The sequence below is a fragment of the Saccopteryx leptura genome, chromosome 2 (assembly GCF_036850995.1).
Source record: "Saccopteryx leptura isolate mSacLep1 chromosome 2, mSacLep1_pri_phased_curated, whole genome shotgun sequence".
NCBI classification, from domain to species: Eukaryota; Metazoa; Chordata; class Mammalia; order Chiroptera; family Emballonuridae; genus Saccopteryx; species Saccopteryx leptura.
Window position 1 is genome coordinate 349,321,870 of NC_089504.1, and position 26,904 is coordinate 349,348,773.

At 49.2% G+C, this 26,904-nt stretch overlaps 1 protein-coding gene across 3 annotated transcripts; it reads right to left on the reverse strand.

The window, feature by feature from the left end:
- Positions 1–571: 571 nt before the first annotated feature.
- TTLL6 (tubulin tyrosine ligase like 6) lies at positions 572–25,191 on the reverse strand. Of its 3 annotated transcripts, XM_066364478.1 has the most exons (15): positions 24,987–25,191; positions 24,366–24,406; positions 21,285–21,403; positions 21,035–21,165; positions 19,487–19,643; positions 18,168–18,311; positions 17,533–17,618; positions 13,089–13,314; positions 11,248–11,423; positions 9,477–9,665; positions 9,114–9,294; positions 7,882–8,151; positions 5,516–5,879; positions 4,786–5,054; positions 572–1,312 (listed from the first exon to the last, which is right to left on the reverse strand). In XM_066364478.1, exons 3-14 carry the CDS (start codon positions 21,303–21,305, stop codon positions 4,786–4,788), a joined length of 2,214 nt encoding a protein of 737 aa, XP_066220575.1. In that variant the 5' UTR covers positions 21,306–21,403; positions 24,366–24,406; positions 24,987–25,191; the 3' UTR covers positions 572–1,312. The 3 variants fall into 3 exon arrangements, with proteins under 3 accessions (XP_066220575.1, XP_066220573.1, XP_066220574.1); XM_066364476.1 differs by lacking the exon at positions 24,987–25,191 and having other exon boundaries at positions 593–633; XM_066364477.1 differs by lacking the exons at positions 572–1,312; positions 24,987–25,191 and adding an exon at positions 1,328–1,380.
- Positions 25,192–26,904: the final 1,713 nt, after the last annotated feature.

A 26,904-nucleotide genomic window follows, 5' to 3' on the forward strand; every position in this document is an offset into this window, starting at 1 on the left:
CTAGGTAGGCAGGGCTCACTGTAGAACATTCGTCCAAAGAAATTCTTCAAAGGACCCTGACACATATTCAGCGGATATAAGGCTTTTTTCATTTTTATTTTTTATTTGTTGATTTTTAGAGAGAGAAGAAGAGAGAGAAACCTTGACTTGTTGTGCCACTTATTTGTGCATCCTTTAGTTGATTCTTGTGTGTGCCCTGACCAGCGAGTGACTCCACAACCTTGGAGTATTGGGGCAACATTCTAACCAACTTAGCTGCCCAGTCAGGGCAAGTTAGAGCTTTTTTTTTTTTCTTTTTCTTTTTTTAAATTTTATTTATTTATTTTTTACAGAGACAGAGAGTGAGTCAGAGAGAGGGATAGACAGGGACAGACAGACAGGAACGAAGAGAGATGAGAAGCATCAATCATTAGTTTTTCATTGCGCGTTGCAACACCTTAGCTGTTCATTGATTGCTTTCTCATACGTGCCTTGACCGCGGGCCTTCAGCAGACCGAGTAACCCCTTGCTGGAGCCAGCGACCTTGGGTTCAGGCTGGTGGGCTTTTTGTTCAAACCAGGTGAGCCCACGCTCAAGCTGGCGACCTCGGGATCTCGAACCTGGGTCCTCTGCATCCCAGTCCGATGCTCTATCCTGGTCAGGCAAGTTAGAGCTTTTTTAATGAGGGAGAATTATCTTTCCCACCTCCCCTTCCCATTCTGACTCTAAATCAGGCTCCTTGTCTTGGCATTGAGCATGGCAATTTATTTGATTAACATATACATGACGAGAATGTGCATAATTTCTGTAGGTCGATGGAAAAAACATCTGTAGGCTGGATACTGTTGTCTCGCCTCTGTCTTCACTGGTGAGACTGAGTTGGGCTGGTAAGAGTGACAGCAGGAAGATGTCTGAGCACCGAGGTGGCTGGGATGGGAGGAGGTATGATCTGTACCTGGTGGTTACAACTGCCCCAATTCCCGTACTCGTACTGGGGGCTCTGAGTTCTCCATCACACCAGCCCTTTTATTCTGAGTCCTTCTCTGAAACACTCCTCCCCTCACATCGCTCTATCTGGGGCAGTGTTCTCAATGATGGTACCATGTGGGGACCCATAGAAATGACATTGGTAGGAGCAACTGGGGAAAGTCCTGGGACAGCACCAATAACCCCCAGAAGTTGCGGTCCTACAGCTGTAGGCTAACTGGGAGGGCACAAAAGGCAAGGTGGGTGGCATCAGTAATGCTAATGAGTGAGTGGGAGGCAGTTATAAGACCAGGATATCTAGATGAGGAAATAAACCTTTCAGTTGATCCTCTGGTCATTGTAGACACTGTAAGAAGAGACAAATTATTTCCTGGGAGTAGAAAGGGGAAAGAATGGCAGAGATCCAGTCTAATTCTGGAGAGAGAAAAAAAGATTTTTCTTAGATTTTCCTTTAAAGTGGTAAAATGGCCTCTAGAATATTCAAATTACTTAATGCATCGTCACTATTCTTATCTAGTGGGTCAGGAGGCGTTCAGGTGATTCACATGAAGGTCACCAGAGATTCATTTTACTTATACAACATTCATCGTCCTATATCTCTATAGCCCCAAACATTTGATATATCAATAGATCATTTAAGAGCAGTCAAGATGGCTGGCCAGAGATAACAAGTGGTAGCGATTAAGAGTACAAGCTTAGGGGCTTTCACTATCTGTGTGTTCTTGGGCAAGTTACTTAACCTCTCTAAACATTAGTTTCCTCGCTTGAAAAAAAAGGAATAACAATGGTGCTCACCACATAGAGTTTCTTTGAGGATTGAGATAGTATAGGGAAAGCTTTTGGTACACCAAAAACAAGTGTATCTTGGTCTAGTCCATGCTGAGCTTATTACCATCAGCACAATGTCACTGTCCTCACCATCACCATCATTATCATCGTCATCATCATAGTCATGGCAACGACCATTTATTCAATAAGGCATCCCACTTTAGCAAGCTTTAATCATCCTTAAAATCCTACAAAATAGGCTATTTATCCCCTAAAACTCAACTGTTGACCCTGGGCTCATTGACCCATTCTGAAAGTGGATCCAGGGGAAGGATGATGAGTTTATAGTTATTTTAGCAGAAAAATGGAGAAATTTGTCAGAGCTCCATTCCTCACATGGGTCAGGCAAGCCCTGTGCTCATGGCAGGGGGGTAAAGAGAAAGAAACATTAGACTATTTGTTCAGAGCCCATCACTTGTATGAGATTGGGAAAGTTATTTAATGTTCCCAAACCTTGATTCTCTTCATCTGCAAGTTGAGAATATGGTAATAATGTCAGCCTTGCCAACCTCACGGCACTGATTACATGAGATATAGTACGTGAACTTGATGTGTGGAAATGATTATTATTACACCTACCAAGAAGGTCCCTGCTCCATAATTTGAACCTCTGCTCTTCTCCTTTATTCCTTCATTCTACCACTATTTATTATGCAGAAGCCCTATTATCATACCACATCTGCTCCATTTGAAAATCAATGCATTGATAGACATTCTGTTATAAATAATTAGATCTTTGCAGGGCTGCCTTGTACGTGACTGTCCTTTGCAGTCTGATTAGTTGTAAATTATAGAAATCATTATTTGATCTAAAAGCAGGGGGCCAGTTCTGAGATCTGCTGGCCCTAATAGTATTCTATGAGGTCCTGCTTGCTTTTGGCCACCTCTGCTATCTACAGAAGGGCCATTTATTATGCCCTAGTCCTAACAGAAGACTAATATTCAACATGCCATTCAAGAGAAAAATAGTAGCCTGACCTGTGGTGGTGCTGTGGATAAAGCGTCAACCTGGAAACACTGAGGTTGCCTGTTCAAAACCCTGGCTTGCCTGGTCAAGGCACATATGGGAGTTGATGCTTCCTGCTCCTCCCCCTTCTCTCTCTCTCTCTATCTCCCCCCTCCTCTCTAAAATAAATAAATAAAAATTAAAAAAAAAAAAAAAAAACAAGAGAAAAATAGGAGTTTAAGAGCTCAGGGGTTGAGAATCAGAAGCATTTGACTCAAATTCTTGTTCTGCCACAAAAAGCTATGGGACCTCCTGAATGTTAAACCTTATGCTCTTTGAGCCTCATTTTTCAGGTTTTTTTCTTTTTTAAAATGCAAACCTGTGATTGGAATTAAGTTAAATATATATTTAGAAGAGTATAGGCACTCTTCTATATAACAAGCTACAAAAAAAGGGTCACTATTACCCTCATTAATATTTATAAAAACCATGCCAGTGTCTTCAGCCATTGTCCACTATGGGAGTAAAAGTCTATAATAGATAAATGACCACATGACAAAGTACTCTTAACAATTAAAGCCAGCCTGACCTGTGGTGGCGCAGTGGATAAAACATTGGCCTAGAATGCTGAGGTCGCTGGTTTGAAACCTTGGGCTTCCCTGGTCAAGGCACATATAGGAGTTGATGCTTCCTGCTCCTTCCCCCTTCTCTCTCTCTCCCTCCCTCTCTAAAATGAATAAATAAAGTCTTTAAAAAATAAAAAAATAAATAAAAACAATTAGAGCCAGAGAAAGAAATCTGTCTTAGAGAACTATCTATTTACTACATGAGTAAACCTATCTTTAGTCATTTAGGAGAAAACACAAAACCTTCTCTGCCTAGCCTGACTAGGTGGTGGCGCAGTGGATAGAGCATCGGACTGATTTGTGGAAGACCCAGGTTCGAGACCCCGAGGTCGCCAGCCTGAGCGCGGGCTCATCTGGTTTGAGCAAAGCTCATCAGCTTGGACCCAAGGTCGCTGGCTCGAGCAAGGGGTCACTCGGTCTGCTGTAGCCCCATGGTCAAGGCACATATGAGAAAGCAATCAATGAACAAGGTGTTGCAACAAAAAACTAATGATTGATGCTTCTCATCTCTCTCTGTTCCTGTCTGTCTGTTCCTATCTATCCCTCTCTCTGACTCTCTCTCTGTCTCTGTAAAAACAAACAAAAAAATAAAACAAAAAAAAACACCTTCTCTGCCTACTAAATTCCAGAGCTTCTTGGGGACTGTCTGGTCACAGTCTGCTTTAGGTGGCAGGGTGACGGGGGTGACTAAAATGTATAGTTTCTTCTATAAGCAGCCAAGCAGCACAAACCCCTCTGGGTAAGGCAAAAGTAGTTTTACAGTTGTGAGTATGCAAAACAGAGTTTATTCTTGTATTATTATTTATTAATTGTTGTACAAGTTTCTATAAAAACAACTGGAAACCTACTTTGCCCCACCCTGTATGCAATGCTCTGTTGTAGAGTCTTCCTAAGTTCTGACATACCTTCCTTCAGAAGCACTAAAGTTCTGACAGAGAGCTCCTTGCTCTCTTTGGTGCCTTCACACAATAGGGTCAAACCTTAAAGATCTTAGTTTCCAAATCTCAGGATCCACTATCCGGTTGTTCAGTCCTCTCCTTACATTCCATTACAGGGTCAGCTTTGGGGGCAAGTGGCCTGGACCTAGGCCAGGTTGGCACAGCATGAAATGTGTGGAAATCAACCCCTCATGGTTAAAATGGTTCTATTTCTGGTATAGGTGTTAATGACAGTCTCAATTTTATCCATAAGTGGAAGACAAGGCAAAGTGCCCTTGCAATAGTGAGGACGGCTCAGTCATAGCAGAAACATACATTATGGGGGGCGGGGTCACACTTTGACTACAGTTAGTCTTGATTGGCTACTGCCTATATGTCTTTATCAATCCATCCATCCACCTGCCTACCCAACATTCCATATATATATATGCATATGCTTGCCAGTGCCCTAGGCAAATTAAGGGGATATGGATGGGCTTACCTAGTTCTTCTCGCATCCTCTTTGGTCAGAGACCAAGCAGTGGCCGTATGCTTCCTGATCCTGCACACAGGGGTCCCTCATAGCACCCGTGTGGTTTCTGCCAGGCTTCAGGTCCAGGCGAGCCGAAGTGGCAACCACAAGTAGATTCTCCAGAGAAACATCACGGCTGCGAGAACCCTTCAAGAGGACAAGGGAGGACATATCCAGTGGCCTCTTCTCACCAGAGCTTTGGTTGCGTAAGTAGCACTCCTGGGGCAGAGAGGAGTTTTCTGGAAAGGTAAAGTCATTGGCATTATCATTCTGTGCTGCTGGACTCAGCACAAATTCCTGGCAAAGGCCACCTCCCCTTAGGGTCTCTCCCGGCTTAAATCTGACCCTGAATCTGAATCATCCATTGTTCCTATTCTCCAACTAGTTTTTCTTCCCTGATTTTTCATACTTAATGCCTCCAACTGGTACAAGCTTAGCTGAATGGGCCTCAACTGAATGAAAGTCAGGGAATGTTGAAGAGGGTACTTTGACATAGCATTCCATTTTTATCTTTCTTGTCTTCCAATAAGAAGACACTCCTAAGGACATAAACTATGTCTCCACCATCAGATTGGGGTCTTCTTAAGGACAGGGGACACACCCTCTTTTAGACTGGGTGCTTCCCAAAGATTAGGACTGAGTCTCTTGATTACTCTATCCCCTAAACTTCTGGCACGTCCTTGTACAGGTTGGCACTCACGTGACTGGCCACTTGACACCAGCTTTGAGTTGTGGGGAGCTGGAAGCAATAATTTCTCCCTCAGTTGGACCTTGCTGAGTAGCTCTGCCATCATACGCTTCTTCCTCCTGCTATTCTTAAGCAAAGTCCCGCTTGGGTACAGAGTCCCCAAGAAGTGCTGGGATCTTGTCGGCAGAGAAATATTTGATGTTTTCTCCTGGAGGAGGTACTGAGGTATCTGCTGCTGCTCACAGTTCAAGGAGACCACCTTGTCCATCTCTGGGCTACTGCATTCAGAGCTGGTTGTCAAGGTCGTGCTCAGCAGACATTCAGGTGAGTCCGAGGGCTGGGTGGTGGATTCTGAGCTTTCCACTGAAGTTAAGGGCTGGAAAAGAAAACAATCCCAAATGTGATTGTGGAAAGCAAAGGGCTCTTTTCTATGCCAATCTTTGTTTCTACTTCCTTCTTTCCTTCTTTTTTTATTAAGTGAGAGGTAGGGAGTAGAGAGGCAGAGAGACAGACTCCTGCATGCGCCCTGATCGGATCCACCAGGCAAGCCCCCTACAGGGCGATGCTCTGCCCATCTGGGGCCACTGCTCTGTTGCTTGGCAACTGAGCTATTTCTGGGCCTAAGGCGAGCCCATGGAGCCATCCTCAGAGCCCGGGGCCAACTTGTTTGAACCATTCAATCATTGGAGCCATGGCTGCAGAAGGGGAAGAGAAAGAGAGAGAGAGAAAAGGCAAGGTAGAGGGGTGGAGAAGTAGATGGTCACTTCTCCTCTGTGCCCTGACTAGGAATCAAACCTGGGACTTCCACAAGCCAGAATGATTCTCTACCACTGAGCCAACTGGCCAGGGCTCTATTTCTTTTAATTTAGTTTTTAATTGATTTTAGAGAAAAAGGAGAGGGTGGAGAGAGGGATAGAAACATTGATCCATTCTGTATGTGACCTGACCAGGGGTTGAATCAGTAACCTTTGCACACCAAGATGACGCTCTAACCAGCTGAGCTGATTTCATCAGCAAGAAGAAAGATTAAGTCAGAATAGTTTTCTAACCAGGAGTTGGTTAAATACTAGGGAAGAAGATGGTAGGAGATGTCCACAAAGCTTCCCCTGGAGACCTTTAAATATGACAGATTTTAAATACTAGAGACTGGTCAGAGAAATAGATATTATTTCACAGTTATTAGACTGGCAAGAATTAGAAAGCGGGTAATAGGATGCAGGATCCAGGGACTCTCACACGCTGCTGATGAAAATGTAGTCATTCTGGAAAACCACCTAGAAATACTTGGTAAAATAAGATTACAAATACCCCGTGACCAGCAATTCTATTCCTAGGTATACATTCAAAATAAGTTATCAGATAGCTCCTTTAAAAAATACTATGTACAGGCCCTGGCTGCTTGGCTCAGTGGATATAGCGTTAGCCCAGCATGCAGACATCCCAAGTTCGATCCCTGGTCAGGGCACACATGAGAAGTAACCATCTGCTTCTCTTTTCCTCCCTCTCTCCCTTCTCTCCTCTTTCCCTCTCTCAGCCAGTGGCTTAGTTGTTCCAAGTGTAGGCCCCAGACAAGGGTTGCTGGGTGGATCCCGGTCTGGTCACATACGGGAGTCTGTCTCACTATCTCCCCTCCTCTCACCTAAAAAAAAAAAAAAAGACCTCCATACATTAATGGCATTTGAAAAACACTGTTCAGGTGGTATACTGGGTTTAACAGTGCCCTCTGCCCCAAATTCATGTATACCACAACCTCAGAATGTGACCTCATTTGGAAAAAAAAAGTATTTGCAGGTATAATTAGACTTGATTAGGGTGAGCCCTAGATCTAATAACTGGTATCCTCATAAGAAGGTCATGTGAAGAGATACAGAGGAGAAACAACGGGGAAAAGTCCAGGTGATGACAGAAGCCGAGACTGGAGTTATGCTGCCACTAGCCAAGGGATGCCAAGGACTGCCGGCAACCTCCAGTGTCTAGCAAGAAGCACGGCAAGAGCCTTCCTGGGCGCCTGCAGACGGGGCATGGCCCTGCAGACACCTGTTCTCAGACTTCTAGCCTCCAGAACCTAAGAAACTTGTGCTTTAAGTCGCCACATTTGTGTTAACTTGTTACAGCAGCCCTAGGAGGTAACCTGCCTAAGAAGAGGAGATGCATAGGGCGGCCTTCCTAAAACCCTAAACATATAGGTTTCTACTCCTATAGCAGCTATGCCATTCCACAGCTTGGGCTTCACAAGTGGGAAAACCAGGGCCCAGCAAGGTTAAGTGGCTTACTCAAAGGGCCGATAGGAAGCCAGGGGCAGGGAAGGGACCAGAAAGCAAGACTCCCACCACCACCTCCCGAGCTCAACCCTCTGGGAGGTGGACCACGCCACTCACCACAGTGCCAGTGAACGTGTTCCTTGCAGAGGCAGACTTGGTCTCCCGGATTCTGGAGATGAGTTGACCGAGCTTCAACCCAGAGCAGCTGAGAGAGCTTGAATTCCTCAGGTCAGGTACAGAGCAGTAGCATCTTGCAGACGTAGGCTGAGGAGGAGCAGAGCCACCCTCCTTGGAAGCCTTCTGGTGGAGGCTGCTCTCTGTCTCATTTTTCTTTGCATCTCCGACATTCAAGAGCATGTCAGGTGCGCAGGGCACTAATGCCAATGGCTGGAAAGGAGGAACCAAACACACAGTTCGTGGGAACCCAGCTCGGTCCACTTCCAGACTCACCTGCCCCCAAGAGCTGGTGCCAAGGAGACGAGGCGGAGGAGGAAAGCAACTGGTGTCGAAGTCTCTCTAACCTGGGGCTCTTGGCCTGGGGTCCAGGGACTCCTAGAGAGCTCATGGTTTCGTGGGGTCTTTGAACCACTTAAAACTTCAGTTTTAAAACTGTATATGTGTATATTTTATGGTAAGAGATTCCAAAGCTTTCATTAGATACTCAAAGGGTCTATGACCCCCACAAAGTTACAAGAATAAAAACACCCTGCTCCAATCCTGTCCCTTGAGGTGAGTCTTGGGAAAAAAGGAGCTGGACTGAAAAGTCCACTGAATCTCTCCCCGGAGCCAGAAGAGAGAGCTGGGCAGAGAAGGGGGATTCCAGAGATTCGGATCACAGCACAACTGGGGGCCACACTTGGGGTGGAGAACAGGCTGGCAGGACCAAGCTGTGGTCCATCACCCCATAGGATGTTCTGAGGGCCCCGCCTCCCCGAAGCTCTTCCCTGTGGCCTCCTCTCTCAGCTGTGCCCCTGGCCTCTGGAAGGCAGTGTTACAATCCAAGCTGGAATTGAGGACAACGATGTCAGGCCGTCCTGGCGCCTGATCCGTACGTGGGGATTGTGCTCAGGCTCCTAGCTGCTAAATCTACTGGAGGAGGCAAGAAGGACCGACCAGTGCGTCCTCTCTGCCTGGAAGGGGGGATCCTCTGCCTGAACGGGGGGATCCTCTGAAGGACGCTGGGCTCCTTGTGACTTCGGGCTCCCCTCCTGCGGCCCGGCCATCCGTGCAGCCCCCTTCCGTCAATGTGTGTGGGCTCTGAGCAATGGTCTCCTCGGTACCCGCCCCCGGAGCGGCCCCAGCCGGGGAAGGGTGGTGGGCCCCGGCGCTCCCCTCCCATCTGGGTTTACTTGTCTGGAGGCATGGGGAGCTACGGCCTCCTCGTGTTTCTTCCGTCCTATCTGTTGCCAGCTTTTAGCGCCCTTGCTCCTCGCTTGCTCGCCGGCAGACTCCCCCTGCATCTCCACCTTCTTCTCTTTCAATCGGAAGAAATTCCTCTGCTGTTTGAGTTTCAGCTCCTGGATCATCCGCCTGTCCATTGAGGAACAGTGTCACGTAGGTTAGGGATGGGCTTCGAATGAGGGCATTCTCCTGGAGGGGCGGACAAGACTGGGCAAAGAGCAGGGAGCAGCCCATCTCCTCCCCAGAACCTCCCCCAGCAGACCAAGCGCCCTCCCCCCAACACCCCGCCCACCTCCGAGGTGCCTTCCTACCGGACATACAGCTCCCGGGCCCTGGAGGCCACGGTGTTCTGGAAGAGGGAGTTGTTGTCCTGGAAAAACTTCTCATACTTCTCCGAATGCAGACTGGGATAAATCAGACGGAACCCTCCACAGTGTTCCTTCTCATACTTCTCCGTTTTCTCTAAACGCAAGGCCTGGAAACCCTTGACTTCCTCGATCCTGTTGGCAAGCAGGACACAGGGCTGCGTGGGGACATGGCCCAGTGCTTGGAAGGCACGTGGCCAAGCTGGAAGTCATCTAGGGCCAGCCGGAGGCCTCGCACACAACAGCGGTCAATCGGTATTTCCTAACTGCTTCCCCGAGAGGGTTCTAGCCCTCCCGGGACAGCCAATGTCACAACGCACTACAGAGCTGTTAGAACGGTCTTTCCAGCAGCTCGCTGAATTCTCTCCTGTTACAGGTAAAACCCACTTCCCTCCTGGCTTAGTTCTAACCTGGCGGAAGATCACCACCTTCCCCATCACTGCCCCTACTACCCTGTCATTCTCTGAGAATGACAGCTTGTGTTTTGCTAAATTTGAGGGCTTCTTGGATGAGCTTGATGAGTTGTGATGATCTCACTCTTCCTCACAGCCCCCTGGGAGGGGGAGGTCAGGGGGAGAGGAATAAGCCCCCTTTCCATCAGGAAAACCAAGAGCCATCTGAGCTATCCCAGGCCAAGACATAGCACAGAGAGTGATTCAGGAGAGGGCCCTACCTGCTCCTTAATGCCGCCCCCTCGGCAAGTTTAGAGGAAGCTGGCACAGTGGACAGCAGCCTGGACTCCCAGGCCGCACAGTCCTGGGGCTCTGGGTCCAGACCCGCCACTTACCAGCGAGGTGACCTGAGACAAGTCAGTCAGTTCCCCTTCCAGGGTCTTTGCCTCCTTAGCTCCACAAACAGGACCATACACCATCCCGCCTGCTTACCACCACCCTCCTTACAGGGAAGACAGAACACGTGAACGTGCTCCGAGTAACACGGCGCCTTCCAAACACAGATGCTCCTGCCCTGGTTCCAGAAGTCTAATCTCGAAGGACCTGGCTGACCCCGCACAGGAGGAGGGCAGCGGCCATGATGGGGTCTGAAGATCAGCACAGGGGTCCCCTTGCCCGGGCTCAGAGTCTGCTGACATTAGAATCACTCTGTAGATGGAGGCCTCTGTGAGGCAAGTGGTTCCCAGCAGGAAACAGGGCACCTGAGCTCCTGCCAACACAGTCACGTGCGGTGGGGCAGACAAATCTCTCTTTTTGTAAAAATAAACGAATGGTTTTGCTTTTTTTATTGGTAATCCCTGAATCTTCATACGATATTAATACGCTTATATCCATTATATACAGTTATGTGTATAACTTAAATCTCCTAAAATGGGAGCAAATGAATATTCATAGTAAAACTATTCAAACTGCCACATTCCACAAATATCAACTAATTTCCCAATCGGCATAATCATTTGTAAGAGCTGGTCCCTCCCTCCTCAGCAACTCCAGGCAAGATTCTTAATAGTCTCGAAGACAAATTATAGTGCCAGGCATTATGATAAATCTTGATATACATTATCTCATTTAATCCCCCCAACACTTCATGTAGCATTAGCTTCATCTCCTTTCCTGAAAGAACACTGAGGCTCAGAGAAGTGACATAAAGGCCACATAACCAGTAAGCTATTGGATCATAACTTGGACCAGGACAGGCCAGTCTTATTGGGAACAGGAAACTCATTAAAAATGAGGTCCTCAGGGGGCGAGAGGTGCTACTATACCTGGTCTCTCGAGAACGACACTGCTGTAAGTATCTCCCTCGTTGCCTCTCCTCCTCCAAGACTTTCTTTTTGTCACAGCTTCCCAGGTTGACCAGGACCATGGTATCATACAGCAGACTGTCCTTCACCTCTTTATCCAAGCAGGAGTCCGTGGAGAAGCTCGGGGAGTGGTTGACCTGTGAGGGCAAGACAGCAGCTGGAAACTGGGCTGTCCAGAGTGAAAGCAGAGAGTGAGGCCCAGATGCCACCTCCAGGGAGCCACCTAAGCCTGCCTTGGGATCTTGGCTACCAAAAAGAGAGGAAGGGAGAGGGAGAGAAGGTCTGGACTGGAGCCATAGTGAGGAAAGTGGGACCTCCTCTAGTTTCCTTAGCTTTTATTTTAGTCCTTTCCTCTTCTTCTTCTTATTCTTCTTCTTCTTATTATTATTATTTTTTTTTTTTTACAGAGACAGAGAGAGTCAGAGAGAGGATAGATAGGGACAGACAGACAGGAACAGAGAGAGATGAGAAGCATCAATTATCAGTTTTTCCTTGCAACACCTTAGTTGTTCATTGATTGCTTTCTCATATGTGCCTTGACCACGGGCCTTCAGCAGACCAAGTAACCCCTTGCTCGAGCCAGCGACCTTGGGTCCAAGCTGGTGAGCTTTGCTCAAACCAGATGAGCCCACGCTCAAGCTGGCGACCTCGGGGTCTCGAACCTGGGTCCTCCACATCCCAGTCTGATGCTCTATCCACTGCGCCACCACCAGGTCAGGCTAGTCCTTTCTTCTTGAGAAGCATCAGGGAAGGCCCTGTCTTGACTTCCCCCATCTGGTATGTGGCATCCTGCCACACACACTGTGCCTTCATAGAGCAGGTGGAAGGGCCAGTACAAAGGGTCAGGCAGGCAGGCAGGTAGGGAGTAGTGACGCATTCAGGACCCTGAGCAGGGTTGTGGGGAGACAGCTGGGAGGAAGGAGAGGACTCTTTCTTGCTCACAGAAAAGCCCGTATTGTTCAGAGCTGCTATGTAACGTTTGAAGATTTCTAGCGGTTCCTGTAGGCTTGCTTCTGGTAGATCATTCTGCCTTTAAGGGAAGAGCTCCAAACAGTTATATTTTCCTCCCCACCCATACCTGGGAACAAGGACTGAGTGTAGAGGAAAAACAAGTCCCCAGGGATCTGCCCTATCATTCTGGACCCTCCGCTCTGATGGCTGACTCTGTCACTGGCAGCTGGCATGAGGCCTCTGACTTGCACCACCCACCCCTGCACGCCTTCTCCCAGTGTGCAGACTGAATAATGCTTGAGAGGGCTGCTGAGCATGAGTCCAATCTGGAAAAGAGACAGCTACCCAGAAGTAGCTTCCTACTCTTTCCATCACCCGTGTGATCTAGGGAGGCCCCGCACCCACTCCTGTGGCCGTAGACACCAGCCCATTCTCTGTCGGTGCTTGGAACTGAGTGGTCCCTGAGGGCCAGGCCTGACAGCTCCTATCTAATCTCCACCATCATCAGCCGAGCTGTGCTGAAGAACGCCCTCTTTCTGGGAGAACACCCTGTGACAGAAGGTAGAGCTGTCTTTAGAATCACTCTGTGCTGAGATCGGAGTTCCCAAGTCTGGGTGGACCTCAAAAAGGCACCAAGAATTCTCCAATTCCCGGCCGTCTAACCCCCTCTGGTGGCCACTTCCCAGCTAAGGGAGAAGCCCCAGGCAGCGAGCGCTGTGGGAGACAACTGGCAGGATTCAGATGACAAAGCGGCTCCGGCTGAGCTGGGAGGGCGGGGAGATGAGCCTGAGGCTGGCCGACCCAGCTCCACACAGGGGCCAGTTCTCATCCCCTCGCCCCAGCCTCCCTACCTCTAGCAGCCAGGGCTTGAGTTTGCGGTCCAACAAAATGTCGAAGCCCAGGATTTCAAAACAGGCGCTGCTGAGCGTGTGGTTGGGGAAGCAGGTGTGGTAGTTGTGCTTGATGATGGGGAAGGCCGAGATGACCGTCTTGATGATGACGTCCTCGATGTCGCTCCATATCTGCGCCACGTTGTAGCCATGGCTCTCCATGTACGTGTTGAAGGTGGACAGCTTCCTGCAGGGGGACCACAGGCCGTGAGGCAGGGCAGCCCACCTCTGGTCATCCAAGGCCATGGCATGCTGGGAGCCAGAAACTTCTGGAGAAAATAGAGTGCCACAGCCAATAGGGATGAACATCCAGGAGCTACGGGGACACCAAAACTGTGTCAGCTCAGGAAGGGCCACACTCCTCAAGCCTGCATAGCCCTGGAGTGGCACAGATATAACAACACGTGAAGCCACCTGGGCACTTTCACTGCGGCCCAGAACATGCCCGTGGGCTTGGGCAGAGACTGAGTATCCTGGGTGGAAAGCTTAATGGATGAATAAACAAAACCAATACCATACATCATGCTTTTGCTTTGGTGGGAATTTCTTTGGCGTTCATTAGAAGTACTCAGGGAGCCTTTTAAGAACACCACTACCTGCATTCCACCTCAGTCATCGGGAAGAACTTTGGTGACACTAAAGACACAGAAATTTGGCCCTGACCGGTTGGCTCAGCGGTAGAGCGTCGGCCTGGCGTGTGGGGGACCCGGGTTCGATTCCCGGCCAGGGCACATAGGAGAAGCGCCCATTTGCTTCTCCACCCCCCCCCTTCCTCTCTGTCTCTCTCTTCCCCTCCTGCAGCCAAGGCTCCATTGGAGCAAAGATGGCCCGGGCGCTGGGGATGGCTCCTTGGCCTCTGCCTCAGGCGCTAGAGTGGCTCTGGTCATGGCAGAGCGACGCCCCGGAGGGGCAGAGCATTGCCCCCTGGTGGGCAGAGCGTCGCCCCTGGTGGGCGTGCCGGGTGGATCCCGGTCGGGCGCATGCGGGAGTCTGTCTGACTGTCTCTCCCCGTTTCCAGCTTCAGAAAAATCCAAAAAAAAAAAAAAAAAAAAAAAGACACAGAAATTTTGTGTTCGGATTGCCCATGTGGAAAGAGCGCCCGGGGCATCTCCACAGATAGAGTTACCAACTGCTCCAGGCAAACCAGGACAGTGCCGACTTTAGAGCTGAAAGTCCCACATCCCAGGAACCCCTCACTCACAGGGCACCTGAGAGGGCTGGCCGCCCTATTACTGAGACCAGAGGCTATCTACCCTGTGCGGGGAGGTTTGTGAGGAAACGTCTGAGGGGTTGTGCAGTCAGCTCCACACTGGACAATGCAGAGAAAGGGCGAATCCAACAGGTGCAGGAGGCAGTGATGAAAACTGATACCCATCCCTTCACACGCACACACATGTGCACAGACAGTCGAAGTGGGGAATGGAAAAATGGGAGGAGGAGATGCAGGGGAGTGATGATCAAAGAGGAGAATGAGAAAACAAGAGACACGGCTCAACCAGGCAGTTCAAAGGGCGCAACTGGAACCCAGCCAATGGAGTCAGAAAGGAGGCTACGACGGGGTTGGCCAGCCAGCGTGCGTTTGCTGGGGGCCTGCTCTGCACGCAGGGCTCATGGGGGGGGGGGGCAGGAAACTGCCACCTCTGTCAGGAGAAGCCTGAGGACCATTTGGGGAGGCAACACGCATGAAACAACCAAGGATGCATTTATATAAAGACAGACAAGCAAAAACTGCTCGATATAGAGGCCCACACCCTCTACCTGCCATTGTCAGGGAATGAACTGTTACACAGAAACAAATTTTCTGGATAGCTGGAAGCCAATCCTTTTAAGTGCAGAAAATGTATTTAATTTGCCAAACTGGCAAATAAATTTTCCCAAAATAGATGATATACTTCCTTGCCTTCTTGTAACAGACGTTACAAATCATCACATAACCTCTTCTAGATGACTCACATCACAGTGAGTATATACCATATAATTTCATAAGGCCCAGTGGTTAATCCACTTCAACGTAACACACCAGCTGTGTGCCAGGCACCCTGGAAAATGATGAGGACCCAGTCTCTGGCCCAGATGCCTACCGGTTTTCCCCTTTGTCTGCCTCCTTCACTGCTCCTACTGAGTGTGCAGCTTGTCGAGGGACTGCCTGGGGTACAGTTGTCCTCAAGCTGGGGAGGGTATAACTGGGGGTATGAAAAGCATATTGTCTCAAAAGATGGGAAAAAGGAAGAAGAACGGTGAAAGGAAAAGGAAGGGAGCCTGACCTGTGGTGGCGCAGTGCAGAAAGCGTAGACCTGGAATGCTGAGGTTGCTGGTTCGAAACCCCGGGCTTGCCCTATCAAGGCACACACGGGAAGCAACTACAAGTTGATGCTTCTTGCTCCTCCCCCACCCTCTCTATAAAATGAATAAATAAAATATTTTTTAAAAAGGGAGGAGGAGAGGAAAAAAAGGACTCTGCCCAGCAGCATGGGAAGCACCCAGAGGCCAGGGCACCATTCTTACTCTCAAAGCTCAAGTACAACTGGGGACACAGGACAAACATGTGTAGAGAGGCCGAGCCACGCGAGGACAGGGTGGGGACCAGGAGAGCAGGTGACTGCTCCAGCAGAGAAGGTGGATGGAGAAGAGCAGAGAGGTGAGGCCAGACCTGGAGTGACAGAGGTGAGGACAGGAAGAGGCAAGATGGAGGAGGACTGCAGGGCGGCAGAACAACACCCCACACCATCACCGTAGTCCTGGCACTCCATAACGCCCCCCGATCACAGCCTAAGGACCCCAAGCTGGCTGTTGGAGTGTCAGTTCTCATAAGAGAGAAATGAGGGCCCTTCGATTATATACCCTTAGACTAAGAAAAAATGCCATTAACCACAAGCACTGTCCGTGTTGCTATCATAGGTCATTTGAGTTTCACAGTGTCCCCATGAGGTGGGCAGGGCATGAAATATCAGGAACAGGTATTTTTGAGACCAAAGAATGGAGGCTCGGAGAAATGAAGGCACTTGCCCAGGGAGATTGAGCTGGCGAGAGTCAGAGCGGGACTGGGACCCGGGCATCACGGGGCACCAGAGCTCCACGCCCAACAACACAGGAGGCTTGGCTGGTGTCCACCGTCCAGGTGGGGAGATGAGGCAGGAGGGCTTCGGGCCAGACAGGTGGCTGGCTCTCCTAAAAAAGGGAGGTCACCTCCACCCAGCTGACACGTCCCCTGCAAGCACATTTAACCTAGTGATTTTCCATTTGCTGTTTGGAACTCTGCCACCGAGGGTGTCGTGAAACTTCCCCGTGCACCGTGCCTCCTGGGGGCTCTACAGCCAACCAGACCACCTGTTCATCAGTCCCCTGAAGCTGGTGCGGGAGGAGCTGTGCCGTGGAGTCGAACAGACCTACCTTCTCCTCCCGCAGTGGCATTTAGAGCTGTGTGACCGTGGGCAACTTACTTAACCTCTCAGAGGCTTGGTTTCCTCGTGTGTAAAATGGAGGAGGCACCTAACTCCTAGTTCTCCACCTACAAAGGGAAGATTATAATGCCTCTGCCATCGTGTAGAAACTTCAGGAAAAGAAAAACGCACACAAAGCACCAGCTCAGGCCCCAACACAGGAGGCGCCCCTAATACTTTTTTGCTCTTTCCCCTTTGTCTGGTCATGTTCACATTCTTCCGTCCCCCCTTTTCTTAAAACTCAAAGGAGGCAGGATCAGGCAACAGCGTGCCTGCAAACACTCTCGGGAAGACACACGTGCATTCCTCTCATTTTTTCCCCTCCTTCCGGAGAATCTTAAAGCCAGCTAGACACACATCATGTCACACCAGGCAACATGACACATCATTTGAGAATCTCTGTTGGAGCAACACCACAGGGAACCACAAGCTTAGGAACAACTGCCTCGCACGTCCCTATCCCACGGCAGACCAGCAATCAATAAATATCTGTTGGTTTGGAAATGTCAGAAGGGCCAACTGTAACATGAGTATGTTTCAATGTGTGTGTGTGTGTACGTGTACGTGTGTGTATGTGTGTACGTGCGCGTGTGTGCGTGTGTGTACATGTGTGTGCGCACGTGCTTGTACGTGTGTGTACATGTGTGCGTGCGTGCGTGTACGTGTGTGTGCGTGTGTACGTGTGTGTGTGTGTGTGTGTGTGTGTGCCCTGCTGGGGAAATAGTTCGTGTTTATCTCTCCTCCCATCCTCCTAAGGTTTATGATGTGGACTTCTTTTAATAATTAACAGCCAGAGGGCAGACACTCCAGAGTCTGTTCTGGGTTTAAAGGCAAAGAAATGTTTTCTGAGAGCATGTGATCCGAGATGGAAACACTGACGGGAACCAATAGGGTGTGGGTAGAAGCCCAGAGAGCAGCTCGGAGAATGGCAGGGAAAGCAGAGAGAAGTGAGGCCGCTCGCTTACCTCTTGCTGCCAGAGTGAGCATCTTGAATGAAATTGGAACTGTGCTTATTAATGGAATAATTAGTCAGGTGCATGCAGATATCATCCTGGGGGAAGAGATACAAGTCTGTGGGGGTCAAAGGAAGATCAGGCTTCCCACTTCCTGTCCGTGCCCTCCCATGGCCCTTGGGGCTTAACGAGATGGAGAAGAAAGGAGAAGTCTTAGGGTTTACTTAAACTGGCAAACAGAGGAAGTAAGGGGTATGCCACAGCCTGGAGTATAAGAAACCCCAAATCCTCAGAGACTGGATGGTGTGCTGCCTGAGGAGCACCTCAGGGCTGTCCAACAACGGCACTGGCTTCACAGCCAGGCAGACCTGGCCTTGAGTCCCGGCCTGACCCCTTCCTAGTTCTGGGACCTTGGACAAGTCCTCATACAGTCTGGGTTTTCATTTCCTCTCAGTAAAGGGAGGTGATAATTCCTCTTTCTGAGGGCCCCTGGGAGGGCAAAAGGAAGGAATGCATGCAACCAGCACATGGTAAGTATTCGGCAAATGGCAACCAAACCCCCAATGTTTATGAATGTGGATTTAAGTAGGACTTTGTTTTAATCACACTAAGGGAGGAGGGCAAGGTGGCGTGTCCCCTGAGCTTACCAGGTTGTCTGTGCAAGGATGGGAGTAGGCGGTCGTGGCGAAGCGGACCAGTCCTTCATTATACGTAAAAATCCTGAGAGGGTCACAGGACGTTATGAGCACATAAATCCGTAGGTCAAACTTGAACCCATCAATGATAAAGGGCTGGGAGAAGAGAAGAGAAGTTACACAAGCATTGAAAGAGAAATTCAGATGTGAAGGTCATTAGCACCTTGTCTAGTTTCCATGGCGTCAGCTCCAACATTGCCACTCATTACAGAGTGCAGACTTGGCCAGGGCTGGTGACAAGGAGAAGGGGATTTAGGCTTTGTGTGACCTTGTGAAAGTCACTAAACCATACTGTGCCTCGGTTTCCTATTATGTCAAACAAGTAACCACCTCTAAGAGAATGCCTTTCAACTAAACAAAATAACATTAAAAAGTTTTGTAATGCTCTGGCCAGCCAGTTGGCTCAGTGGTAGAGCATCAGCCCAGTGCGTGGATGTCCCAGGTTCGATTCTTGGTCAGGGCACACAGGAGAAAAGAAGAAGCGCCCATCTGCTTCTCCACCCCCTCTCTCATTTCTCTCTATTTCTCTCTCTCTCTCTCTCTCTCTCTCTCTCCTTCCCCCCCCCCCTTTTGCAGCCATGGTTCGTTTGGAGCAAATTGGCCCCGGGCACTGAGGATGGCTCCATGGCCTCCCTCTCAGGCGCTAAGAAGAGCTCGGTTGCTGAGCAACAATGCTCCAGATGGGCAAAGCATCACCCTCTAGTGGGCTTGCTGGGTGGGTCTGCCTCTGCCTCCCCTCTTCTCACTGAATAAAAAATAAATAAAAAGTCTTGTAATGAAGAACATGTCACCATCCGGGGCTGTGTTATTATTGCAGTTCTGTAAGAGTTCTCCCTGCAGTGCTGACCTGCAATACTGGCTAGTGCTTCCCCTCTGTGCACTCTGCAGAGGGCTCCCTTCCTGTAGTAGGCTATACCACTGTGACCCTGATCTCCAGTCATGGAGCAAAGCTGGTTACCATTATCTCCATAGGACTGTTCTCCTCTCCTCAATGAACTGGGCCTCCACAGACCAAAGGTGCCCTCCCAGCTGTCATCTGTTAGACACACGGGACTAGTGGGGTAGGGCCATACCAATGGACAGGGGTGCAAGGGTGAGGGACATTCAGGCCCAGGCACATGTCACATCCCTGGTCAGAAGGCTTGGTCTGACAAAGCCCAAGGCAGAAGACAGGACTCCGTTTCACCCCCAGCCTCATTTCACATTCAGTCCAGTGGAGCTACAGCCTGAGGTTGCTGCGGGATAAATAAATAATCACAGTGAAGAAGTACCTTTGAAATATAGAGCTGACAGATCATGTCCTCCCCTGGTTTGATTTCTTTCACTGTCCGGGTGATGAATATCCCTCTCCCTTGGCAGCCGGAATCCGGTTTACAGATGTATGTCTTATTTTTTCTTGACCTGCTGTAGTTCTGCAAATCTCCCCAGCTACCGAAACAGGGAGGGAATGAGATCCCCTTTTAGCTGGGGGGCAGTGAAAAGGAGGGCTGGGTCTTTATTTAAAAAACAAACAACAAACACCTATCTAATGTGTCAAAAGCCTGGGAGCTGACAGACGAACGCCCAGGGGACTGTCTGGTAACAGGAGAGAGAGTCAAGCACAGCGGAGAGAAGACCGGCTTTGAAGGGAATTCAGGCCTGGATTTAATCCCAGGCTGCACCACTCACCAGTGTAACCCTCGGCGAGGCCTTGACCTCTGTAAGCCTCCCTTCCATCATCTACACAGCGGGGATAAGGACACCCGTCTTGTGCACAACATAATGAAGGCAGGGAGCTGATACGGTCTGCCCACCTCATAAAGGTGGCCATGACCAAGGAGTTCAATTTTCTGGTTGTGCAGATCGTGGAGATTTGGAGTCCTGACTCCAGCTGAAGCCCAGGGCTGTGGCCTGGGACCGGCGGTCTCTTGGCCCACTCTGGGCTCAGCTTCCCTCTGGAACACCTTCGCTCCAGCCAGAGGCTGAGAGAGCGAATACTGTCTTTGAACACACTCTGAAGAAAGTCTATTCAGAAGAAAGACACTTCATGGACTATACATCTTAATCTTACTATATTTCTTGTTTTGCATTTTAGCTCAAAGGAGCCTTGTGACCACCGGAGAAGTCACTTAACTGCAATGGTCCTCACGGTCTATGAAATCTGGAGGCGCCTGCTGACCTGCTGGCAGACACAGTTCCTTCTAGATTGCTGCTAAACCCTGAACGTTGTTCCAGACAAGCGAGGAAAAGTCTGGGAACCCTGGAGCTCTTGGTTTCGGACACTGCTGAGTAAGGAAAGGAGAGTAGTAGGATTTTTCTTGGGCCCCTGCCCTGTGAGTATAATTCCGATGGCAACACTCTCTGCCTCCTCCACCTCATCTCAAACTCCAGACTGTATCCAGGTCATGTTCACGTCCCCTCACATTTCTCCTGTTTCTTGGTGGTCTGGTTCAGAGTATTTTATGTACCAGGGATGGAGGTACATACCAGGGATGATTGCCATCCATGGCACTAACCTGGGTGTTACCGCTACCTTACTGCCTGCAGAAGTGCTCATGGTCCTTAAAAATTCTTAAACTGCACGGTTAAAACATTGGAACAAGTTCAAAATCAACAACTTTCAAGGTCAGAACAAATTCTCACCCCAATTGCAGGCACAGGCTCCAAGGCAACCAGCCCCTAAATGTCATCTAGTTTTATAAGCAGTTTGGTGTTTTCTCAACCGTGGCCACACCCTATATCCCTTCTCTTCCTGAATTGGCAAGAGAGAGAGATGGGAGATCCTACGGGAAATGCAGTTGGGGTGGGGAGTGGATAAGGGCGCACAGGTAGGCACTCACTCAGCCGGAAGGCACCAGGTCCGAGGGAAAAAGTGGAATTCGTTAGGGAATAACTTTAACATGCGCCTCATATTTCTGGCCAACAAATCCTTGCGACAGATTTCACTCATCCCTGGGAAGTGATTGATTTTCTGCAAAGGAAGCCAGAATTCATGAACAATAGGGGGCATGGAAATACCCATGATATCCCCTTGGGGGATTATGGGGTAGATGTCACACTTATGCTGAGGACCAGCTCGGACCCATATACCTGGTAACTTTTCATTTCCATCACCCGTTCCAGTGACACCGAGTAGTCAGTCCAGTAGAGAGTCCAGTCGTCATTTTCCCTTCCCTCTCGAAGGCCATATTGTCGGGCAGCCCTACGCACTGTCATGGGGTTGGAAAAAGACGGCCTATTAAGCCCGGAAGCAAGGGAAGGGCATGAAGTGGGGAGGTTACATTTCTAGCTACTCCCCGATCAAGCACTGAGGTAAGTAAGACACCTCGGTTCCTGGGCACTGAAAGCCATCTTGCCCTGCCTGGACACATCATTGCTGAGAAGGGAACACAAAGAGTTGAAGGCTATTTTAGAATACAGTTTATGTCCCATAATTCCCGCAGAAGGTTTTCTGGGATTAATGTTTCATCCACCCTGACTTCTGCTTGCCAGGCAGTAGGCCTCTGGCTTTTCCCCAAACACCAAGTACTGAATGTTCAGGGAATATAAACCTAACTAAATCCTTAACATCAGCCAGAGCAAAGCATAATTAGTAAGGTAAATTGACAGAAAAAAATGACACAATGTATTTCAAAACCACATATATGGCCCTGGCTGGTTGGCTCAGTGGTAGAACATCGGCCTGGCGTGCAGGAGTCTCAGGTTCGATTCCCAGCCAGGGCACACAGGAGAAGCGCCCATCTGCTTCTCCACCCCTCCCCCTCTCCTTCCTCTCTGTCTCTCTCTTCCCCTCCCGCAGCCAAGGCTACATTGGAGCAAAGTTGGCCCAGGTGCTGAGGATGGCTCCATGGCCTCTGCCTCAGGCGCTAGAATGGCTCTGGTTGCAACAGAGCGACGCCCCCGATGGGCAGAGCATCGCCCTCTGGTGGGCATGCCGGGTAGATACCGGTTGGGTGCATGCAAGAGTCTGTCTGACTGCTTTCCCGTTTCCAACTTCGGAAAAATACAAAAAAAAAACAACAACAAAAAAACCACACATATATGGCCTGACCTGCAGTGGCACAGTGGGTAAAAGTGTCAACCTGGAATGCTGAGGTCGCTGGTTCAAAACCCCAGGCTTGCCTGGTCAAGGCACATATGGGAGTTGATGCTTTCTGCTCCTCCCCCCTTCTCTCTCTCTGTCTCCTCTCTCTAAAAAATGAATACACAAAATCTAAAAAGAAAAAAAACCACATATATGCTTTCATATCTTTCTTCCCCTGTCCTTGCTATATTTTAAATATATATATATATTTTTTTCCGAAGTGAGAAGTGGGGGGAGTGGCTAGGGGGGGAAGAGGTGGGGGCGGGAGCAGAGGGGGCAGACAGACAGACTCCTGCATGCACCGAACTGGGATCCACCTGACATGCCCACCAGGGGGTGATGCTCGGCCCCTCTGGGCCATTGCTCCACTGCAATTGGAGCCATTCTAGCACCTGAGGTGGAGGCCATAGAGCCATCCTCAGTGCCCGGGCCAACTTTGCTCCAATGGAGCCTTGGCTGCCAGAGAGGAAGAGAGAGACAGAGAGAAAAGAGAGGGGGAAGAGTGGAGAAGCAGATGGGCACCTCTCCAGCGTGCCTTGGTCAGGAATCAAACCTGGGACTTCCACACGTCGGGCCGACGCTCCACTGCTGAGCCAACTGGCCAGGTAAAATATTTTTAAATTGATTTTTAGAGGGGGGGGGAGAGAAACATCGATTTGTTGATCCACTTATTTATGCATTCATTGGTTGATTCCTTTTTTTTTTTTTTTTTAAGAGAGAGAGACAAGCAGGAAGGGAGAGAGAAGCATCAACTCATAGTTGTGGGACTTTAGTTGTTCATTGATTGCTTTCTCTTATGTGCTTTGATTGGGGGGCTCCAGCTGAACCAATGACCCTTTGCTCAAGCCGGTAACCTTAGGCTTCAAACCAGCGACCTTTGGGCTCAAGCCAGCGACCATGGGGCCACGGCGATGATCCCACGCTTAAGCCAGAAACCCCATGATCAAGCTGGTGAACCCATGCCCCAGATGGATGAGCCCACACTCAAGCTGGTGTGACCTCCGGGTTTTGAACCTGGGGCCTCAGCATCCTAGGCCAATGCTCTATCCACTGTGCCCCCACTGGCCAGGCTCATTGGTTGATTCTTATAAATGCCCTGACCGGGGATCAAACCGGCAACCTCAGCATGTTGGGACAATGCTCCACCAACTGAACTATCCAGCCAGGGTCTGGCCCTGTTAATATGATAACTGGGAGCTAATTCCAACACAAACTCAAATGCTTTCAAGGGCCTGGAAAGGAAGACGTGCCTGCAGAGACCAGGAGAGTCAGGACCAGCCTAAAGCATCCAAATTTGAAACTAAAATAACAGCACTTTGCTCTGTAGTACAAAGTAGATCTGTAGGTCATTTTCAGCTCATGGACTGCCAGTTTGGAACTAGTGTTCTAAAAAAGAGCCACTGAGCCTGACCTGTGGTGGCGCAGTGGATAAAACGTCAACTTGGAACACTGAGGTTGCTGGTTCGAAACCCCGGGCTTGCCTGGTCAAAGCACACACGGGCCTGACCTGTGGTGGCGCAGTGGATAAAGTGTCGAACTGGAAATGCTGAGGTCGCCGGTTCGAAACCCTGGGCTTGCCTGGTCAAGGCACATATGGGAGTTGATGTTTCCAGCTCCTCCCCCCTTCTCTCTCTCTGTCTCTCCCTCTCCTCTCTAAAATGAATAAATAAAAAATAAAAAAATAAAATAAAAAAAAAAGCACACACGGGAGTTGATGGTTCCTGCTCCTCCCCCCGCCCCTCTCTTTCCCCTCTCTAACATGAATAAATAAAAACCTTTAAAAACAAAGAAGATAATAAAATAATAAAAAAGAGCCATTGATTGTAGCAACAGCTGCCTTCTCTACAATCAGACCCCCTAATAACCACATACAAGAACTATAGATAACTGAAGCACATGTCATTGTGGTCAAACCCACATTTTCTTGGAATGAGCTTCCCAACTTCCTCAAATAATTAAATGAGCTGAGAAAAGTAAAGAACAAGATTTAGAGACACCCCCTTTCTTCCTCAAAAATGCACAAAAGTGACCCTTCTCAATCCTTTGGGGGAGTCCTCATCGAGGATTCCTTGAATACAGATGCTCACCGCTCTCATATCGGCAGCTGGTTAGATTGATCACCAATCATCTGGAAAAGAGAAAGAGAAAAGCAGCAAGACAGAGACAGACACACCTGCCAGCCCAAGAGACTGCACACAGAAACATCCCGCCCCAGGTGGGGCTGCATAAAACCTAACCCGCCACACACAACTTTTTAAAAATAAAAGACAGTCTAGCCCTGGCTGGATAGCCCTATTGGTAAGAGCATCAGCCTGAAGTGCTGAGGTTGCCGGTTCGATCCCCAGTCAGGACACATACAGAAACAGATTGATGTTCCTGTCTCTCTCTCCCTTCCTCTCTGGCTAAAATCAATAAATTTAAAAGAACAAAAAATTTTAAAAAAATAAATAAAAGACAGTCCAAACACAAATGCAAGGGAGATCAGGGCAAGGTGTGATTTTAAATTACATGCATCAATATTTTGTTCTATAAAACTGAGATGATCAAAACAGGTCCTTTTGACATGAATCAAAAGTGGTGTGAGTTGAGTCTCATCATTCAGTTTCTCTTTTCCCCATGCCTGAGCTGCCAAGACGCCCCCTCTTCCTCCCTGGTCCCTCCAGCTCTGACCAAACATGGACCCCCATTCTCCATCTTTCAATCCTAACCTCTTTTTCTTCTTCTTCTTCTTGCCTTGCTGCTGGGCATTCTGAAGGCCCTTTTGTGTCCCAGTGTTCTCTCTCACAAAAGCCAGGGTGACGGTATTTTCCAGGTCTGTTACAGAAGTGTCCTCCCTCTCTTCTGACTCTGCCCCTTCCTTGTCTTGCAAAGGCTGAGGCTGGAGCATCTCCTGGGACTGGGCGGAGACCCTGGGGAAATACTGGCCCACCTGGAAAGAGGGCCGAGAAAGCGACAATTACTTGGATCCACCTGCAGGGGGACCCCCTCCCTTGCTCATGGGGGTGGTCCACCAGTGCTCTGAGACCAGGCAACAGGCTGCAGTTTATAAAATGCCACACCTCCACGGTTGGTGCAAGACTCCAGGAGAAAGCTGATTCCACCTTTTGCCACTATGACCTCAGGGACTCACTCAACCAACCCTGGTCTTGGTTTTTCCCTCCTGGGCTTTTCAGGAGCAGGCTGAGATGCTATGCGTGGCACCACCTGGTAAACAATCTTATTATTCAAGTGAGTGTCTGGAGACAACCTCAGAACCAAGCCCTAAGCCTTCCTTGTTGAGGGAGTCAGTCCCAGCGGGTGCAGACGAGGTGCTTTGAGGAGGTCTGTTAACTGTTTCAGCACTTCACGAAACCTCCCGCCCACAACCGCAACCCGCTGGCCTGAGACTAAAAGCGACCGGCGCTCCTGCTCCTGGCGTGCAGTGCGGGGCTGACCTGCAGCCGATTGAACCAGAGTCAAGCCCAGCGCCCAGTGCGGAGCTTCAGAGAACCCAGCCACAGTTGAACGGGATGGTTATAATAGGGTCTGCCTGGCCATCCCATTCAAAATAAAACAAGACCAATTGTAAAATACCTATAAGGAAGTCCAGCAAAGTTCTCCTTCCTCCACCCCCATGATGACTTCTTTGATGTTTGCTTGACTTTCAAATATCAAGTTGTTTTTAAAATGGTTTTTAATATGCCTGCTTTACTAATCCTTAGGAATGTGTTTAGCTTGCCTCTGGGTAACCCAGCGCTGCCCAGGCCCAATTAACTGACTGATGTTCCTTTCACATCCAAGGCGTCTGTGACCATCAAACCTATTTCCCTCCTCTCCTCATGTAGGAAACCCTGCTACCTCCTCATCATTTCAGTCCCTCCCCTTTAATGCCTGCAGTCCTCTGGCTACTTACTGCCTGCTCTTTCCCCAAAAACTCTTCGGCTTTTTGAAAAGAGAGTAATAATATTTTTATTATATCCATAATTTATTCTAATTAATTATTATTCTTGAAATACTATATTAAAGAAAGTTCAGGGCCCTGGTCAAATGGCCCAGTGTGTGGATGCCCCAGGTTCAATTCCCAGTACTATATTAAAGAAAGTTCAGGGCCCTGGTCAATTAGCCCAGTGTGTGGATGTCCCAGGTTCAATTCCCAGTTAGGGCACACAGGAGAAGTGCCCATCTGCTTCTCCACCCCTCCCCTCTTACTTCTCTCTCTCTCTGTCCCTCTCTTCCCCTCCTGCAGCCATGGCTCTATTGGAGTGAGTTGGCCTTGCGTGCTGAGGATGGCTCCCTGGCCTCTACCTCAGGCACTAAGAAGAGCTCAGTTGCTAAGCAATGGAGCAATGCCCCAGATGGGCAGGGCATCACCCCTGAGTGGGCTTGCCAGGTGGATACATTTGGGGGTGCATGAGGGAGTCTGTGTCTGACTTCCCACCTCTGACTGAAAAAAGAAAGAAAGAAAGAAAGAAAGAAAGAAAGAAAGAAAGAAAGAAAGAAAGGAAGAAAGAAAGAAGGAAGGAAGGAAGGAAGGAAGGAAGGAAGGAAGGAAGGAAGGAAGGAAGGAAGGAAGGAAGGGAAAAGAAAGAGGGAAATGGAAGGGGAAGGGAAAGGAAGGGAAGGGAAGGGAAGGGAAGGGAAGGGAAG